General features: G+C 37.0%; 1 protein-coding gene across 7 annotated transcripts in view; it reads right to left on the bottom strand.

Moving 5' to 3' along the window:
* Window positions 1-20,982, bottom strand: part of FAM135A (family with sequence similarity 135 member A) — a 138,221-nt gene that overhangs the window by 97,877 nt on the left and 19,362 nt on the right. For all 7 annotated transcript variants that reach the window (XM_047760152.1, XM_047760186.1, XM_047760169.1 and 4 more), the window contains exon 5: window positions 739-818. In XM_047760152.1, coding sequence (XP_047616108.1) covers window positions 739-818 — 80 coding nt within the window. The remainder of the gene's footprint in view (window positions 1-738; window positions 819-20,982) is intronic.

The raw sequence follows: 20,982 nt of genomic DNA, 5'->3' as shown, positions 1-20,982 counted from the left end.
AGGAAAGACAAAAAAAAAAAAAAAAAACAATTATGTTCAACACAGTTTTAAAATTAGGTGTATTTTACTATTTTATAATGCTTTGAAAACTAGTAATTCATATTAGAAATATATATAACTCTAGTGTGTTTCATTAGCCATTTCATTTTCTAACTGCATAAACTAAAACAGACTATAATGTTTCAGAAAAGCCAAAAAAATGCCCAATGGTTATGTCAGAGCCACTAATATTAGGCCAAACACTTTAATGCTAGTGTGTCTCTTTAGAGTATGAGTAAATAAAAGAGTTTCTATAATGTATCTATTTAATACTTTCTGCTCCTTTCTTTTCTAATTAAAATAGTTAAGGAAAAATGGTGGTTGAAAAGATATTCTCAAGATTCATACTATAAAAGTTTATAATAAAACACTTTTGCAATCATATGTAAAACTATGTATCCATAATCACTGTTATGTTACATATTACATGATATAATTGACACCATCCCTACTTGTTTGTTTTCATGGAAATTTCACATACATTCTTTTACTCACTCATCCTAAGGTACCTAAGATGGAGACAAGGAACCTGTAATCAAGCTTGTTTTACTGAGGCCTCGAATAACAGGTATGATATTGATCTTATTTGGCATCTGATATTTGTAATTAAAAGAAAAATCATTATGAAAAATTATTATTGGTCATTATAATGTTGCTTCAAATTTTATTTTAAAAAGTTGACAATATTCCTTGGCTTACCTGCTGCATGTAACAAACTAGCTTCTACTCTGTGGGGAACTCTTGGTGGAATTTTCATAGATGCACGAATCTGGTAAAAACTAAAGCAAAAGAGACAAAGAAGTTACTTCAAAATGTTTTAAAAATGTCCAATGCCCCAACTTCTATATATTTAAATGTGTTAAAATAATAAAGTTGTTCTCCTTATATCAGTCTCCTCTAGTATTTACTACTGGTGGAAAACAACGTATCAGATCTACAGATCAAATATTAACATGGCATAAAACTCAAAGGGAAGTAGGCATGTATAAAGATGAAAGAAACAGATAAAAATATACATGCTACTTCCCACTTTAAATAAGAGATATCACAGGAGTTGTTAAGACATCTAAGAGTTTCACTGCTTAATTTATTCATTTTTTTTCTTTTAAAAGATAACATAAATTATTCTTAAGCATAATTTTGAGAAAATACAATTAATAATAAATGGTTTCTAAAAATTGGTTCCATAAAATAAATGACAAAATAAAGATATATATTTGGCTTAAAGAATTCAGAATTTTTTCAAGGTGAAAGCTATTTATTTATGGACTTTTATTTGCTTACTTATTCTATAAGATTAAAAATACATAATTTTTTTAACATTTTTTTCTTTTAAATTTTATGGCCACACCAGAAGCATGTGGAAGTTCCTCAGCCAGGGACTGAACCTGAGCCACAGATACAACATATACTGCAGGTGTGAAAATGCCAGGTCACTTAACCCACTGCACTGGGCCAGGGATCAAACCCAAGCTGCTGCAGTCGAATTCTTAACCCACTGCGCCATGGCAGTAACTCCCTTCAAAAACTACTTTTAAGAGTACTACTCATAATAATAAAAGTTCAAATAAAAAAGAATTCAAGGAGTTCCCATCATGGCTCAGTGGTTAGCGAATCTGACTAGGAACCGAGAGGTTGCGGGTTCAATCCCTGGCCTTGCTCAGTGGGTTAAGGATCTGGTGTTGCTGTGAGCAGTGGAGTAGGTCACAGACAGACGCAGCTCGGATCCCCCATTGCTGTGGCTGTGGTGTAGGCCGGTGGCTACATCTCTGATTCGACCCCTAGCCTGGGAACCTCCATATGCCGCGGGAGCGGCCCAAGAAATGGCAAAAAGACACATGCACACACACAAAAAGAATTACAAGGTAAAAGCATTAAAATAAAATATTCATTACATACGGGTTTGTGTATAGAAAGGAATGTACAATATACATGTATCTACACCCATACCCACACACACAGTTATTAAAAGCTAAATTGAGATTACAGATTAGGCCTTGAGGGTCACCATCACTAATAAAGGCCCTGCAACCAGAAATACCCTGGGCTCTCACCTCCCTTTAGGTCCTCACCATGGCCAAAGACCTGGCAACCAGTGACTAGCTACAGATGCTGCCCATTGCTCCCACCTCCCTGGAAGCATGCAAAGCACCTGCACACACCCTATCAAGGAGATAATGGCCTGTACATATTGAGGAAGAGACAGCAAAAATCCAAACCAAAAGCAGCCCTAACACCAAAAAAAAAAAAAGAAGAGTAAGCCCTCACAAGCTACCCAAGGATATTCCTGCATATAAACAGCACTCAAAGACTATGCAGATAATCATTTTCAATCAACTCACAGAATAAGAAAAATACAAGCAAAATGAAGAAGCACAGGAACGATTCTCAGTTAAAATAATAGGAGAAACCCCCTGAAGGGGCAATTAATGAAACAGACCTTTGCACTCTAACAGACGAAAGTTTAAAAAGGAGGTAATGAAATCCGACTAGGAACCATGAGGTTGCGGGTTCAGTCCCTGCCCTTGCTCAGTGGGTTAAGGATCCGGCATTGCCGTGAGCTGTGGTGTAGGTCGCAGACACGGCTCGGATCCTGCGTTGCTGTGGCTCTGGCGTAGGCTGGCAGCTACAGCTCCGATTAGACCCCTAGCCTGGGAACCTCCATATGCCATGGGAGTGGCCCAAGAAATGGCAAAAAGACAAGTAAATAAATAAATAAATAAAAATAAAAATAAACTAGAAAGAGGAGTTCCCATCGTTGCTCAGTGGTTACCAAATTCGACTGGGAACCATGAGGTTGCAGGTTCGATCCCTGGCCTTGCTCAGTGGGTTAAGGATCCGGTATTGCCATGAGCTGTGGTGTAGGTCACAAATGTGGCTCGGATCTCACGTTGCTATGGCATAGGTCAGTGGCTACAGCTCTGATTAGACCCCTAGCCTAGCCTAGGAATCTCCATATGCCATGGTGCAGCCCTAGAAAAGACAAAGAGTCCAAAAAAAAAAAAAAAGAAAGAAAGAAACTAGAAAGATGAGCCAAGAAAAATTAAAAAATTCATTTGCAAAGACAAAAGCAGAAAGGCATTGAACAGCAAAATGAATATACACAATGGAATACTACTAAGCTATGGAAAAGGACAAAATAATGCCATCTGCAGCAACATGGATGGAACTAGAACCTCTCATACTAAGTGAAGTAAATCAGAAAAAGAAAGACAAATACCATATGATATCACTTATTTCAGGAATCTAATATACAGCACAAATAAACCTTTCCACAGAAAAGAAACTCATGGACTTGGAGAGCAGACTTGTGGTTGCCAAGGGGGAGGGGGAGGGAGAGGGAGAGGGGTGGACTGACAATCTGGGGTTAAGAGAGGCAAACTATTACCTTTGGAATGGATAAGCAATGAGATCTTGCTGTACAGCACTGGGAATGCTATCTAGTCCCTTATGATGGAGCATAATGGAGGATAATTTGAGAAAAAGAATGTATATATGTATGTGTGGCTGGGTCACTTTGCTGTACAGTAGAAAATTGACAGAACACTGTAAACCAGCTATAATGGAAAAAATAAAAATCATTTAAAAAATTATGCAAAGGAACGAATAATTGACTAGGAAGATAGGATAATGGGAATTACCCAGTCAGGACAGCAAAAAGAAAACCAAATGAAATAACATGAAAGCAATATAAGAAATATATAGGATAATATAACATGGGCCAATCAGCATAATAGAGATTCCAGAAGGAAAAGAAAAAGAAAAGGTGAGTGAAAATATATTTGCAGAAATTATGGCTAAAAACTTTTCAAATCTAAAGAAGGAAACAGATATCCAGATAAAGAAAGCATAAAGGGCCCCAAACAAGTTGAACCCAAACAGACCTATACCAAGATACATTACAATAACGTTAAAGATAAGGAGAGGATTCTAAAGGCAGCAAGAGAAAAAGAGTTAATTATAAGGGAACCCACATAAGGCTATCAGCTGATTTCTCTACAGAAACACTACACATCAGAAGAGAGTAGTGAGCTATATTCAAAATTCTAAAAGTGAAAAATGTACAGCCAAGAATACTTACCTAGCAAGACTATCGTCTAAAATATAAGGAGAAACAAAGAATTTCTCAAACAAAAACTAAAAGAATACAGCAATGCTAAGCCCATTCTAAAAGAAATATTGAAAGTTCTCCTCTAAGTAGGAAAGAACTAAGAAGATACATGATGGAGGAAATCACAATTGGAAAGGAATCACTTAAAGAAGCCAGTATACAGGTTAAAAAGAAGCAGAAAACTTATTTGTGAAAGCAATGATAAGCACAAGAAACAGCAAAAGGATAAAGAAGATGTAAACAAAAAAAAAAATCAAAATCATAAAATGTGGGGAAGAAGAGTAAGGAAATCTAAACTCTTTTTTTAAAATGTATTTGAGCCTATGGGACTATCAGTCTAAAGCAAGCAGATATAGCAAAGGATTAACATATGTGAAAAACAGGGCAACCACAAATCAAAATCAAACAGTACCTTCACAAAAACCAAAAAAAGAGACACAAGCATAAAATAAAATCACCCAACGAAAAAAAGAAAAAGAACAAAGGAGAAACAGAATCAACTGAAAAACAAGGTTTAAAATGGCAATTAAATATATATGTATCAATAATTACATGTCAATAGACTGAATGCTCAAATCAAAAGATACAGAATGGCCAACTGGATGAAAAAACAAGACCTATACTATGCTGCTTACAAGAGCAAACCTGCCACCTTAGAGCAAAAGATGGTTTGATATATGTATATCAATCACTGTAATACACAACATTAATAAAAGAAAAGTCAAAAACCACATGATCATCTCAACAGATGCAGAAAAAGCATTTGACAAAATCCAACGTTGGTTCATGATAAAAACTCTTACCAAAGTGGGTATAGAGGGAATATACCTCAACACAATAAAAGCCATTTATGACAAACCAACAGCCAATACAATCTCAACAGAGAAAAGCAGAAAGCTGTCCCACTAAAATCTGAAATGAGATACCCACTCTCACCACTTTTATTCAACATATTACTGTAAGTCCTAGCCACAGCAATCAGACAAACAAAAGAAATAAAAGGTATCCAAATTAGAAAAGAAGAGGTAAAACTGTCACATGTCATACAGATGACATGATACTACATAGAGAATACCCTAAAGACTCCATAAAAAAACTACTTCAACTGATCAACAAATTCAGCAAGTAGCAGGATACAAGATTAACATTCAGAAATTGGTTGCATTTCTGTATACTAACAATGAAATATTACAAAAAAGCATGAAGAACAATACCTTTTAAAACAGCACCCTGAAAAATTAAATATCTAGGAATAAAACTGATCAAGCAGTGAAAGACTTATGTGCAGAGAACTATAAAACATTAATCAAGGAAATTAAAGAGGATTCAAAGAAACAGAAAACTATCCCATGCTCCTGGATTGGAATTACTATCATTAAAATGACCATACTACCCAAAGAAATCTACATATTTAATGTGATCCCTATCAAATTACCCATGACATTTTTCACAGAACTTGAACAAATGATCCAAAAATGTATATGTAACCATAAAAGATCCAGAATTGCCAAAGCAATCCCATGGACAAAAAAACAAGCCAGTTGGCATAAGCCTTCCAGACTTCAGACAATATGACAAAGCTATGGTAATCAAAACAGTGTGGTAATGGCACAAAAACAGACATACAGATCAATGGAAAAGAACAGAGAGCACAGAAATAAACCCCAGAAACCTATGATCAATTAATCTACAAAAGAGGCAAGAATACAATGTGGGAAAAAGACAGTCTCTTCAACAAGTGGTACTGGGAAAACTGGACAGCTGAATGTAAATCAATGAAACCAGAACACACCCTCACACCATTCACAAAAATAAACTCAAAATGGCTTAAAGACTGAAAAACATAAGACATCATAAAACTCCTAGAAAAGAACATAGGCAAAACATTCTGACATAAATTATACAGATGTTTTCTTAGGTCAGTTTCCCAAGGCAATAGAAATAAAAACAAAAATAAACCAATGGGTCCTAATCAAATTTATAAGCTTTTGCACAGCAAAGGAAACCAAAGGAAGGAAGGAAGGAAAGACAACCTATGGAATGGGAGCAAATAGTTGCGAAGGACACAACCAACAAGGACTTGATCTCCAAAACATACAAACAGCTCACACAACTCAACAACAAAAAAGCAACCCTATCAAAAAATGGGCAGGGAGTTCCCTTTGTGGCTCAGTGGTTAACAAATCCAACTAGGAACCATGAGGTTGTGGGTTCGATCCCTGGCCTTGCTCAGTGGGTTAAGGATCCAGCGTTGCCGTGAGCTGTGGTGTAGGTTGCAGACGTGGCTCGGATCCCGAGTTGCTGTGGCTCTGGTCTAGGCCAGCAACTACAGCTCCGATTAGACTGGGAGCCTCCGTATGTCACAGGAGCGACCCTAGAAAAGACAAAAAAAAAAAAAAAAAGGGCAGAAGACCTAAATACTTATTTCTTCAAAGACATACAGATGGCCAGAAGGCACAAGATAAAATGCTCAACATCACTAATTACTAGATAGATGGAAATCAAAACTACAATGAGATACCACCTCACACTGGTCAAAATGGCCATCATTTCAAAAGTCTAAAAATAACAAATGCTGGAGAGGGTGTTGCAAAAAGGGAACCCTCCTACACCGTCGGAGGGAATGTAAATTGGTACAACTACTGTGAGGAAATGTATGTAGGTTCCTTCGGAAAACTGAATATATCCCCTATGATATAGCAATATAATTCCCTGAGCATATATCCAAACAATATTCAAAAAGATACTACAATTCAAGAAGATACATGTACCCCTATGTTCACTGCAGCCCTATTCACAATACCCAAGACATGGAAACATAATATATATACTATGCTACCTTTGATTAAGAAGAAAAGATATGATTGGAGTTCCCGTAGTGGAGCAGTGGTTAACGAATCCGACTAGGAACCGTGAGGTTGCGGGTTCGGTCCCTGCCCTTGCTCAGTGGGTTAACGATCCGGCGTCGCCGTGAGCTGTGGTGTAGGTTGCAGACGCGGCTCGGATCCCGCGTTGCTGTGGCTCTGGCATAGGCCGGTGGCTACAGCTCTGATTGAACCCCTAGCCTGGGAACCTCCATATGCCACGGGAGCGGCCCAAGAAATAGCAACAACAACAACAACAAGAACAACAACAACAAAAGACAAAAAAAAAAGGTATGATTATATATATTTTTGCCTTTTAAAAATGTGATTAAGAAGGAAGAACATAAATAAAACTAATGCAAATAAAATGATTACCTATAGGTGGCAAGATGGGGGGTCAAGAGAAGGAGCAGGGATGAAAATAAGTACCTGTCTCAATGTACTGTACTTCAGAGTTTTGAGTTTAGAACCATAAAAAATTTTTTTTTGTCTTTTCTTTTTTTTTTTTCTTTTCTAGGTCTACACCTGCAGCATATGGAGGTTCCCAGGCTGGGGGTCTAATCGGAGCCGTAGCCACCGGCCTACGCCAGAGCCACAGCAACTCGGGATCTGAGCTACGTCTGTGACTTACACCATAGCTCACGGCAACGCCGGATCCTTAACCCATTGAGCAAGGCCAGGGATCAAGCCCACAACCTCATGGTTCCTAGTCGGATTCGTTAACCACTGAGCCACGATGGGATCTCCCATAAAGTATTTTTATATAATAACAAAACATATTAAAATTTTAAAAAGCAATCCCTAAACCAACCTAAAAAAACTGAACTTAATGTGTATCTACTTAATTGCAATTGCACAGAGAATTCTTTCAAGTGATTTTTAAAACACAGTACTTGAAGTGCTTATTCCTCATGGGATATATCCTAACAATAAAAAAGAACCACAACAAGGTTTTAAACAACATTTATAGTCTCATTAGTAATCATGTTGTAATTTTGAAATTATCTTAGACATATCTGTACACACATGAGTAAAACAAGTAATTATGTTTGTAGGAACCAAGATTTTCAGTGTTAAGTGAAGACATACAAATGTAAAATTAGAAATGCAATGCTGTGGGAGCGGCCTTAGAAATCACAAAAAGACAAAAAAAAAAGAAATGCAAAATCCTTGAAATCTATACTAGAATAGAAAAATAGTAAAAATGTGTGTATTTTTCTTGAAAAAATATGTTTTCTATGTGTGTCAACTAAAAAGGCCTAGAAGCGATGACTCAATAAAAATGTGTACCTTTAACATACGTATTATCACTAAATATTATTTCACACTAAGAGGAACTAGAGCCCCTTGGCTGAGTCCAAGTCTAGAGCACAAACCACACAAGAGTCTGAAAGAGTTAGTCATAGTAGGATACAAAGGAAGCTCTCAAACACTACCTGGATCATTCCATGAGAAGTTCATAGAAATCAAACTAAAAAGCTCTCATCAAAAAGAGTAATGAGGAGTTCCCGTCATGGCTTGGTGGTTTAACAAATCTGACTAGGAACCATGAGGTTGCGGGTTCGATCCCTGGCCTTGCTCAGTGGGTTAAAGATCCAGTGTTGCCGTGAGCTGTGGTGTAGGTTGCAGACGCAGCTCGGATCCTGCGTTGCTGTGGCTCTGGCGTAGGCTGGCGGCTATAGCTCTGATTGGACCCCTAGCCTGGGAATCTCCATATACCGCGGGAGTGGCCCTAGAAAAGGCAAAAAGACAAAGAGTAATGACACAATATCATTAAATATATAAAAAAATCCATCAATTCATATTTGTACAGGCATAATTTGTTTTACTGCTCTTTATTTACAGATTTATTTATTTACAAATTGAAGGTCTGTAGCAACCCTATGTCAAACAAGTCTATTGGTGCCATTTTCTCAAAGAAGCATTTGCTCACCTAGTGTTTCAGTGTCATATTTTGGCAATTCTCACAATATTTCAAACTTTTTCATCATTATTATATTTGTTATGGTGATCTGTTATCAGAGAACATTGACGCTACTCTCGTAACTGTTTGGTGGCACCACGAACCACACAAACATTGTTTGTGTTCTAAACTGATCCCCCAACCAACTGCTCCTCCATCTCTCTCCCTCTCCTCAGGACCCCCTATTCCCTGAGACAAATAATACTGAAATTAGCCCAACTGATAACCCTACAATGGCCTCTAAGAGTTCAAGTGTTCAAGAGAAGGGAAGGGCTGGTTGTTCTTCACTTTAATTCAAAAGCGAGAAATGGGAGTTCCCGTCCTGGCGCAGTGGTTAACGAATCCGACTAGGAACGATGAGGTTGCGGGTTTGGTCCCTGCCCTTGCTCAGTGGGTTAACGATCCGGCGCTGCCGTGAGCTGTGGTGTAGGTTGCAGACGCGGCTCGGATCCCCCGTTGCTGTGGCTCTGGCGTAGGCCGGTGGCTACAGCTCCGATTCGACCCCTAGCCTGGGAGCCTCCATATGCCGCGGAAGCGGCCCAAAGAAATACCAAAAAAAAGACAAAAAAAAAAAAGCGAGAAATGATTAAGCTTAGTGAGGAAGGCACATTGAAAGCTGATAGGCAGAAATCTAGGCCTCTAATAGCAAACAGCCAAGTTGTGAAAGCAAAGGAAAAGCCTTAAAGGAAATTAAAAGTGCTACCATAGTGAACACAGAATGATAAGAAAGTAAAACAGCCTACTGCTAATACAAAGAAAGTTTCAGCAGTCTGCAGAGAAGATCAAACCAACTATACCACTCCCTTATGCCAAAGTCGAATCCACAGCCAAGTCTTAACTCTCTTCAATCCTCTTAAAGTTGAAAGAGGTGAAGAAGCTATAGAAGAAACGCTTAAAGCTAGCAGAGGTTAATTCCTGAAGTTTAAGGAAAGAAGCTGGCTCCGTAACATAAAAGTGCAAGGTGAAAAAGCAAGTGCTTATGTAGAAGCTGCAGCATGTTATCCCGAAGATTTAGCTGAGATAATTCAATGTAGATGAAACTGCCTTCTATCAGAAGATGCCACCTAGGACTTTCATAGCTAGTGAGGCCTCAAAACTTCAAAGGACAAGCTGACTCTTACTAGGAGTTAATGCAGCTGGTGACTTGGTGACTTGATGTTGAAGCTAATGCTTATCTACCATTCTGAAAATCCTAGGGCCCTTAAGAATTATGCTAAACTACTCTGCCTGTGCTCTATAAATGGAACAAACACTGAATGAAAGTGCATTTGTTTATAACATAGTTTACTGAATATTTTAAGCCCACTGCTGATACCTACTAGTCAGAAAAAAAGATTTCTTTCAAAATATTACTGCTCATTGACAATGCACCTGGTCCCCCCAGAGTCCCGATGGAGATGGACAATAAAATTCATGTTGTTTTAATGCCTGCTAACACAACATCCATTCTGCAGCCCTTAGATCAAGAAGTCATTTAAGTCTCATTATTCAAGAAAGACATTTCATAAGGCTATAGCTTCCAGAGGTGGTGATTTCCCAAGTGGATCTGTACAGAGTCAATTGAAGACCTTCTGGAAAATCAACATTCCAGATGCCACTAAGAACATTTGTGATTCCTAAAGAGGTCCAAATATCAACACTTAAATAATGGGTTCATAAGAAGTTGATTCCAACCTCATGGATTACTTTGAGGGGTTGGAGATTTCAGCAGAGGAAGTAACTGCAGATGTGGTAAAAGTAGCAAAATTGGAACTAGAATTGGAGCCTGAAGATGTTACTAAATTGCTGCAGCCTCATAATAAAACTGTAACTAGATGAGGAGTTGCTTCTTATGGATAGATAAGTAAAGACTGTGGTTTCCTGAAATGGAATCTACTCTTGGTGAAGAGGCTGTCAAGAAAGTTGAAATGACAACAAAGGATTTATAATATTAAACTTAGTTAATAAAGCAGGGGCAGGTTTTGAGAGGATTAACTCCAATTTTACTACTGCAGGTAAAATGCTATCAAATGGCACTGCATGCTACAGAGAAATGGTTTCATGAAAGGAAGAGTCAAAGTGGCAAACTTTTTTGTGTTATTTTGTCGTATCACTACTTCAACCTTTAGTGATCATTATCTTGATCAGTCAGCAGCCATCAACACCAAGGCAAAACTCCCCACCAGCCAAAAGACTACAACTCACTGAAGACTCACAGGATGGTCAGCATTTTTTAGCAACAAAGTATTTTTAAATCAACGTACATACTTTTTATTAGGCACAATGCTATTGCACATTTAATTTTTTAGATAACAATATAGTATAGACATAACTTTTACATGCTTTGGAAAACCAAAACTTTCTAGTGTACTGCAATATTCTTTATTCAATATTCAGTTATTTAAAAAAAATTCTTTCTGTATTACACATACTAAAAAAAGATTCGGTGGGTAACAGGCGAAAAGGGAAGAAAAACCTGTGATAACTGTTGGCTAAATGATAGGTATATGTGTGTTTACTATATTTTCATATGTTTTAAACATTTCATTAAGGAAACAAAAAAAGTGGTCTAAATTGGTTATTTCCCATAGACATGAGAAAAGGAAAATCCCTCTTAAAGAATAAACCTGAAGATCTTGATAGAAATAAGAACAAGAAAAAAAGAGAGAGAGAAATGCAGGGGAGAAAAAAAGAAGAGGGTACATAGAAAGCATAAAATATAAAATAATGGATGTAAACACAAACATATCAGTATTCACATTAAATGTAAATGGATAAAGACTGCTCTAGAGAATGAAAAAGATAAAATCCCACTGTATGGTGTTTAGAGCAGACAAATTTAAAATACAAGAAAAGGGAAAAGCTGCAAATAAAAGAACGATAAAAGATACATTTTGCAAATGTTAACCAAAAGAAAGTTGATGTTACAATATTAACATTAGACAAAACAGAGTTTAAAGTAAAAAGCATTATTAGGATATAAAGAGAGTTTTTTTGTACTGATAAAAGCTTCAATTTACCAAAAAAGGATTTTTAATTGTGGTTGTCTGTTCTCAAAACATGGAAAGTATATAGTAAGTAGAAAATTATTAGATTTAAAAATTCAAAAGTCTTTCCTTAAACAGGAAAACTTAAAACTACTTTTTAAGTTTTATGATCACAATAATTTTAAATGCAACCATAAAATTTAAAGCATTAATTTTAAATGCTTGTTATCCTTTTCTGTATTTTTTGTTTTTCATGTTGCTAACTTTTCCATTCTTTCATTTGCTATGTTGACTGGTTGACTTGATTTTTTTTTTTGAGAATTATGATTTATTTTATTTTTAGGTTGTTAATGCATTTAAAAAATTTTATTGCAGTATAGTTGATTTACAATGTTGTGCCAACTTCTGTACAACGAGAATTATGTTTTTTTTTCCTTTTAGTGATAACCACATATAATATCTAATTCAATTAGAAAGTAAATAAGTTTTTCAAAAACATTAGTACACAGGTACAGGTTTTAGAGAAAGACTTTAAAATTTTTGCTTTTCATTTATATAAGATGCAGACTGTAACAATTACTTCCCCAACCATCATTCTTCTTTTCAATTTTATTAATATATCTGCAGAAATAAACTCACTAATCTGTTCAAAATGGATATAGTTTTAAAAGACTCTAAGATTCAATTTGAAAATATACTTATTTTGAATTATTTCTATATTTTTTTGGCTGTGCCCGAGGCATGAGGAAGTTCCTGGACCAAGGACAGAACCCACATCACAGAAGTAAACAGAGCCACAGAAGTGACAAAGTCAGATCTGTAACCCACTGAACCACCAAGAAACTCCCAATTTCTATCATTTTAATAAGTTTCAAGGCCAGTCTTCTATTACAATGTCCTTAGAGTTTAAAATTTCTACTCCCTTTCATGTTGTTCAAGATTACAAGTAATTTATTCAAAAAGAGTAAGTAAAGAGTATATTTTCTGAGACTCTGTATTTCCTTAGAATTTCTCCCTACTGTTTTGTTGTTGTTGTTGTTTTGGTTTTTTTAGGGCCATACCCTCTGTACATGGAAATTCCCAGGGTAGGGGTTGAATAGGAGCTACAGCTGCTGGCCTACGACATCCAAAGCAACTTGGGATCCAAGCCATGCCTGGGACCTACACCACAGCTCATGGCAATGCCAGATCGCCAACCCACTGAGTGAGGCCAGGGATCAAACCCACAATCTCACTGTTACTAGTCGGATTTGTTTCTGCTGTGCCACAATGGGAACCGCTCTACCTACTGTTACAAAAGACAGAATACTTGAGTCACCATACCTTTCCTGAAAAGCTATGAAGACGCTATTGTATTACTATAGGATCACAAGCAATTTTAAGAAAAAAGTTTGAGAGCAGATTCTTATTTCCTTTTAGGTAAAATCTTTTAAAACTGAGTGTTTACAGAGTTCTTTAATTTTTGAAATATAAACTTTTCACCCCAATACATTAACTTTTAAAAATCCATTCTTTAATGCTGTCAAGAAAAATATGAGCTTATCTGTTGTCTCAAAAGTCTTTATTAAGATCAGAAAAGATCAGGTACCCTCCTTCACTGTTTTTTGGAACGTAAACTGGTACAACCACAATGGAAAACAGTATAGAGGTACCTCAGAAAACTAAATAGAGAACTATCATATGACCCAGTAATCCCACTCTTGGGCAAAAATCCAGACAAAACTTTCACTGAGAAAGATATGTGCACCCCTATGTTCACTGCAGCACCATTCACAATAGCCAAGACATGGAAACAACCCAAATGTCCAACAACAGATGAATGGATTAAGATGTGGTACATGTACACAATGGAATACCACTCAGCCATAAAAAAGAACAAAATAAGGTCATTTGCAGCAACATGGATGGAGCTAGAGACCCTCATACTAAGTGAAGTCAGTCAGAAAGAGAAAAACAAATACCATATGGTACCACTTATATATGGAATCTAACATATGGCACAAATGAATCTATCTACAGAAACAAACAAACAAACAAACAAGCAAACTCATGGGCATGGAGAACAGACTTGTGGTTGCCAAGGGGGAGGGACAGGGAATGGAATGGGCTGTGAGTCTAAGGTTAGTAGATGCAGCCTATTGCATTTAGAATGGATAAGCAATGAGGTCCTGCTGTGTAGCACAGGGAACTATTATCTAGTCACTTGTGATAGAACATGATGAAGGATAATGTGAGAAAAAGAATGTGTGTGTGTATATACATATATGACTAGGTCACTTTGCTGTACAGCAGAAATTGAGAGAACACAACAAATCAACTATAATAAAAATTTTTTAAAAGGTAAAAATAAAAAAGATCAGGGAAGATCTATTCTTACTGTTTATTATCTAGCTGAATTTACTGGTTATCTCTTTGAGAACATCTTATTTATAGGTGGAACTTTGAGAACATTTTATTTATAGGTGGAACTCTTGTACAATCTATGTTAGTCCCTGGGTTAAGTAACAATTGACCCATAAGTAAATGTATCCTTACGCAAACTGCTCCATAACTTACATATGTGCATTGATATGGAAACACATTACTGTATACTTTGTTAATGAGTATACAAATTCGTAAGCTCCATGTTTCTTTTCCTATTGGTGTTTGCACTGCATTTAAATCATGTCATTTATGCTTTGATTTTCGAGTAGACATTTCTCATAATAACAACTGTCCTTTAATGGAAAGATTTTCTTCTACTTAATTGAAAACATTAATGTTAAATATTTTTGTTTTCTATAGATTTTTTTCCACAGTTCCCAATTCAATTTCTTCTATTTATTCATACTTCAAACACAGGTGTGGTGAAAGACAGTACTGGCTAATTGCTGGGATACCCAAATACTATCAGCTCTGGCACTGACTGTTATGTTCTATCATTAGAGGACATTAAATCCTTGGGGATGCAGACCTTTGTCACACAGGCAACCAACAGCAGACCTACACCATGGCATCGATTTTAAAAAATGAGGTAGAGCACAAAAATGAGAGAAATCTTTATAGTCTAATAATTGATGTAAACTGCTATGAAAAAAACTAACTTCAGAATGCAGAGTGGCTGAGTCATTTAAAGCTAAACAACTGATGAAATTATTAGACAGTATTCTCAGTTCTTACACCTTACTGAAATATAGACAATTTTAGATAGTTTTTGAAGTCCTTAAAGAAAACCTGACATAGTTTCTTATGAGTGCTGATCAGCTCAGCTTATACAATTTGTGAACTTTATATAACATATACTTGACATTATGGACAAGAGATCATTTTTTTCCATCAATGCTAATAATCCAAAAATTTATCATGAAATATTCTGACTCTTTTGGCTGCCAGTCATTTTTAAATCAAACTATAAAATTCCTATTAATTTAAAAACCTCAAATCATAAACAAAAGGGACTTAAGATTATTTTGTTCAGGAGTTCCCGTCATGGCGCAGTGGTTAACGAATCCGACTAGGAACCATGAGGTTGCGGGTTCGGTCCCTGCCCTTGCTCAGTGGCTTAACGATCCGGCGTTGCCGTGAGCTGTGGTGTAGGTCGCAGATGCGGCTCGGATCCCGCATTGCTGTGGCTCTGGCGTAGGCCGGTGGCTACAGCTCCGATTCAACCTCTAGCCTGGGAACCTCCATATGCCGAGGGAGCGGCCCAAGAAATAGCAACAACAACAAAAAAAGACAAAAAAAAGATTATTTTGTTCAGAGCTTTTAAAAACTGTTGTATGGAAGCTGACTTCTAGGGCTCTATAGGCTTTTCCTAAGAGGATTTCAGCTCGAGGGTTTTGTGATATTACTAAATTTTAAGAAAACAATGTCTACGTCCATATCCTTGCTCTTCTTTAGTTCCAAATCACAACACATTATTTACTTTGCAGTAGTATACCTTATAACAAGGGAATGGTGCTAGAACAACACTAGGAAAAGTAGTTGTAGCTACAGGCATGTAATTAAACTGTTTTAAGGTAAACCACATACAAAAGAAAATTAAAAATAACAGTATTAGTATCGTCATTGTTTCAACTTCCACGCCAGGACATTTCCCTTATTACTTGTTTTATTATCAGCAGTATGATTGATTACTGACTGTCCCTAACACACCTGGAAACAAATCAAACTGTGATAACATTTCACTTGCTTTACAAAAGAATGTTAAAATACCACACTTTGTCAAAGTTCCCATACTTTCTAAATATTTGAAAATACCTAACCTAGCTCATCTGCTTCCTTTTAAAATAAACTCAACTCCATTCTAAAAGCCATTCACTTATATTCTAAAGCTGTGTTCCCTAAACTGTGGTACATACATAAGTGCATCTCTGTAACATGTTATCAATCTCCAGTGAAACAGAGTAAGTCAAGTCTATCTCAGACCACACTATTTTAGCTAGCTTTTTTCATAGCAAGACTTGCTTGCTGAAGACAGCGGTGCATTAATTTATATTCTAGCAAAAGTGCTTCCCCTCTCCTTGAATTATTAACAAACTATATGCAGATGAATACTTTGAAAAGCAATATCCTAAAGAATTCCAGAAAGCAATGTTCTAATAATTTTGCAATGGTCCCAAGGAAAGTAGATTTCCCCTCTGGTTTCATACCTAACTGAAATTGCCACAGCTTCCTTTGAATCCCACTGTCTTATCCTTTATACCGTTGAGAACAGGAGTTTAAAAACCATTTTTTTTTTTTTTTTTTGCCTATACATTTGAAAGGCAATATTTCCTCCCTCTTTGGAGCCCTTTTGACAAATGAATTTTGAAGAGTCATTTGGGAAGTCCACTGTCTTGTAATCATGTACTTCTAGTACAACAAACAAATTAAGTTATACTGAGTCCTTATAGTGTTCATTTATAAGACATCCACACACTATTTAATATCATCAAATTTCTCATCAATGCTTTAGAGTTTCAATTTTGTTTTCATAGTTTACAAATCCACTAGGGTAAAAAAAAAAAAAAGACTAGGCTAAAATAAAAATAAATCTAGTTTTTCTCTAGATCGTTAGACTGTTAGTACCTGGGTTTTTTGTTTACCATTAAGGAAAAACAACGTAATTATAGTGAAAAACAAACATTCCCAGAAATAACAAGTTCTCTTTTTTTTCTTTCTTTTTTTCTTTTTTTTTTTTTTTGTCTTTTTAGGGCCACACATGTGGCATATGGAGGTTCCCAGGCTAGGGGTCGAATCAGAGCTATAGCCGCAGGCCTACACCACCGCCACAGCAACGCAGGATCCGAGCTGTATCTGCACCCTATACCACAGTTCACAGCAACGCCAGATCCTTAACCCAGTGAGAGAGGCCAGGGATCAAACCCGCCTCCTCATAGATACTAGTTCGGTTGGTTAACTGCTGGGCCACGACGGGAACTCCCATGTTCTCTCTCTTCTGTGTCCACCTAAAGCTTAGGCTCTTCTAATTGGTTGTGTACCATGTTATAACAACAGTGGCAAAATTAAACACTAAACCTTGTGGGCAAACAGGACAAGGACCATCACCAAACATGTACAAGAACTGCTTCCTTATACTCTGCTTCCATTTAATTCTTGCTGAGCAGTGACTCCAGTGCTATTCAGTAAGACGCGTACTGATGTTATTTTTAAAACATCAAAGTATAATATTGCAGAGGACTGCAAGCAGACCTTGTTTTATTAGATTTTACTGCACCTTGAAGATAATGTGTTTTTTACAAATTGAAGGTCTATGGCAACACTGAGTGGAGCGAGTCTTTCGGCGCCATTTTCCCAATAGCACTTGCTCATTTTCTGTGTCACATTTTGGTGATTTTCAAAATATTTCAAACACTTCAATTGTTATTGCATTTGCTATGGTCACCTCGTGGTGTGTGATCTTTGATGTTACTCTTGCAAAAAGATTGTGACTCACTCACATGGCTGATATGGTAGTTAGCATTTTCTAGCATTAAAGTATTTTTAAGGTATGTACACTTAAAAATTTAGACATAATGCTATTGCACATTTAACACACTACAGTACAGTGTAAACTTAACTTTTATATGCACTGGGCAACCAAAAATGTCATGTGACACTATTACGACAATACTTGCTTTACTGCAGTGGTCTGGAGCTGAACTGGTATGCCTGTATTTCAATACTTAAATATTTAAGTTTCTCATTTCAGTCTCCTAAACAGTCATTTCATATATCAGAAAATAAATTGGAAAAGATTTTTTAATTTTATGACCTCATCACAGCATATGGAAGTTTCCCTGGCCACAGACTGAATCCGAACTGCAGCCAATGCCTAAGCCATAGCTATAGCAATGCTGGATCTGTTTAACCCACTGCTGGGTTTAACCGGCTGGGATGGAACGGGTGCCTCCACAGTAACCTGATCTACTACAGCCCAATTCTTAACCCACTGTGCCACAGTGGGAACTCTGGAAAAGATGTTTTTTATTTCCTAACACTTAAATATAAATTTAGGTAAATTTATTTATCAGTTTATCTAACAAAGCTGACAGTTACGTAACATAACACTCCATGTTAACTGACTTATGGAAAGATAGTAAGGATTCAATAAGAAGCATATAAAAACATTGTAAATCATTACACTTCAATTAAAAAAAAAAAATAAGAGGAGTTCCTGTCGTGGCTCAGCAGAAAAGAATCTGACTAGTATCCATGAGGACATGGGTTTGATCCCTGGCCTTTTTCAGTGGGTTAAGGATCCAGCATTGCTGTGAGCTGTGGTGTAGGTCACAGATACGGCTTGGATCTGGCATTGCTGTGGCTGTGGTGTAGGCCATCAGGTACGGCTCCGATTTGACCTCTAACCTGGGAACCTCCATATGCCACAGGTGTGGCCCTAAGACAAAGACCAAAAAAAGAAAAAAGAAACACAAAGAAAAGATTTAAAAGGTAGGAACTGATAAATCAATAGGAAAAAAGAATAAATTATATCCTTAGAAATATTCTTATAAATAAATGCCAAGCAATATATCTAAAAGAAATGAACTTCTAATTATTAGATTACTGAAGATTCGTAAAATAGTAAAATTCTTCAAATGTCCTCAATGGATATGGAAATTAGACTGGAATAAAAGAAAATTAAATGGAGATACCTTAGAAATCTATACATAGAACTTCCATATGACCCCGCAATCCCACTCTTGGGCATCTATCCAGACAAAACTCTACTTAAAAGAGACACGTGCACCCGCATGTTCATTGCAGCACTATTCACAATAGCCAGGACATGGAAACAACCCAAATGTCCATCGACAGAGGACTGGATTAGGAGGACATGGTATATATACACAATGGAATACTACTCAGCCATAAAAAAGAATGACATAATGCCATTTGCAGCAACATGGATGGAACTAGAGAATCTCATACTGAGTGAAATGAGTCAGAAAGACAAAGGCAAATACCATATGATATCACTTATAACTGGAATCTAATATCCAACACAAATGAACATCTCCTTAGAAAAGAAAATCATGGACTTGGAAAATAGACTTGTGGCTGCCTGACAGGAGAGGGAGGGAGCGGGAGGGATCAGGTGCTTGGGGTTATCAGACACAACTTAGAATAGATTTACAAGGAGATCCTGCTGAGTAGCATTGAGAACTACGTCTAGATACTAATACTGCAACAGAACAAAGGGTGGGGGAAAAAAATGTATACATGTAAGGATAACTTGATCCCCTTGCTGTACAGTGGGAAAAAATAAATAAATAAATTTTAAAAAAGAAAATTAAAGAAAGCAACAATTTTCCATACTATGTTTATGACGGCTGACAATGAAATGGAACAACAGTTCACACTTAGTCCCTATCACCAGTTCTTTTTTTTTTGTTTGTTTTCTTTTTAGGGCCACACCTGCTGCATTTGGAAGTTCCCAGGCTATGGGTTGAATGAGAGCTGCAGCTGGAGCCTATGGAGCCACAGCAATGCCAGATCCAAGCTGCATCTGTGACCTACACCATAGCTTGCAGCAACGCCAGATCCTTAACCCACTAAGCAAGGCCAGGGATCAAACCTGCATCCTCATGGATAATAGCTGGATTCTTAACCTGCTGAACCACCATGAGAACTCCAGTCCTTATCACCACTTCTAAACCTCTAATTATTTATGAACTGTCTCCAAGTGGATATCTTAACTAAAACTCAGAATACTGAAATGAGCCAATCCTGAGTTCCAAGTAAACATCATTACTTATTTCAGTTTTACTGACACTGTCCAAGTCAGTGTGATTAAAACTTCAGTATTATCTTTTAAATTCCTTTATTAAAAATTCCAAATTTTCAGGAGTTCCCGTCATGGCGCAGTGGTTAACGAATCCGACTAGGAACGATGAGGTTGCGGGTTTGGTCCCTGCCCTTGCTCAGTGGGTTAACGATCCGGCGTTGCCGTGAGCTGTGGTATAGGTTGCAGATGCGGCTCGGATCCCACGTTGCTGTGCCTCTGGCATAGGCTGGCGGCTACAGCTCCGATTAGACCCCTAGCCTGGGAACCTCCATATGCTGTGGGAGCGGCCCAAGAAATGCCAAAAAAAAGACAAAAAAAAAAATTCCAAATTTTCAAAAAGCAGAGTAGTGAATCCATATCCCACTGCCCATTTTCCCCAATTAAAAGATTTTGCATGTTTGATTCATGTGTAATTCTTTTTCTTAGCTGAGCTATTTCAAAATAATCCTAGACATCATGCAAATTCACACCTCTATATACACATTTTTAATGCTTTTTATCTGTCATCCTCCACATGAAATTGGTCATTTAAATCCTACTCTTTATTCCCCAAAATGCCTGATAAAAATAACAAAAACCAAAAGATGTTAAAGTATGTGGTAGACTGACTTTTTAAATGTCCTCAATTTTTTCAGCCATCCCTGTATCCATGACTCTTGCAATGAGACTCATTGAGAAGTGGAGTGTAGCTCCCAACTCCTTAAGTCTGGGCTGGCCTTCAGCTTGTTTTGGGCAGTACCATGCTGCAGAAATGACAATGAGCCAGTTCCAAGCCTAGGTTTTAAAAGGTC

This window comes from Phacochoerus africanus, chromosome 2 (genome assembly GCF_016906955.1).
Source record: "Phacochoerus africanus isolate WHEZ1 chromosome 2, ROS_Pafr_v1, whole genome shotgun sequence".
In the NCBI taxonomy this organism is placed as follows: domain Eukaryota; kingdom Metazoa; phylum Chordata; class Mammalia; order Artiodactyla; family Suidae; genus Phacochoerus; species Phacochoerus africanus.
This window is presented reverse-complemented; position numbering and strand designations above follow the sequence as displayed.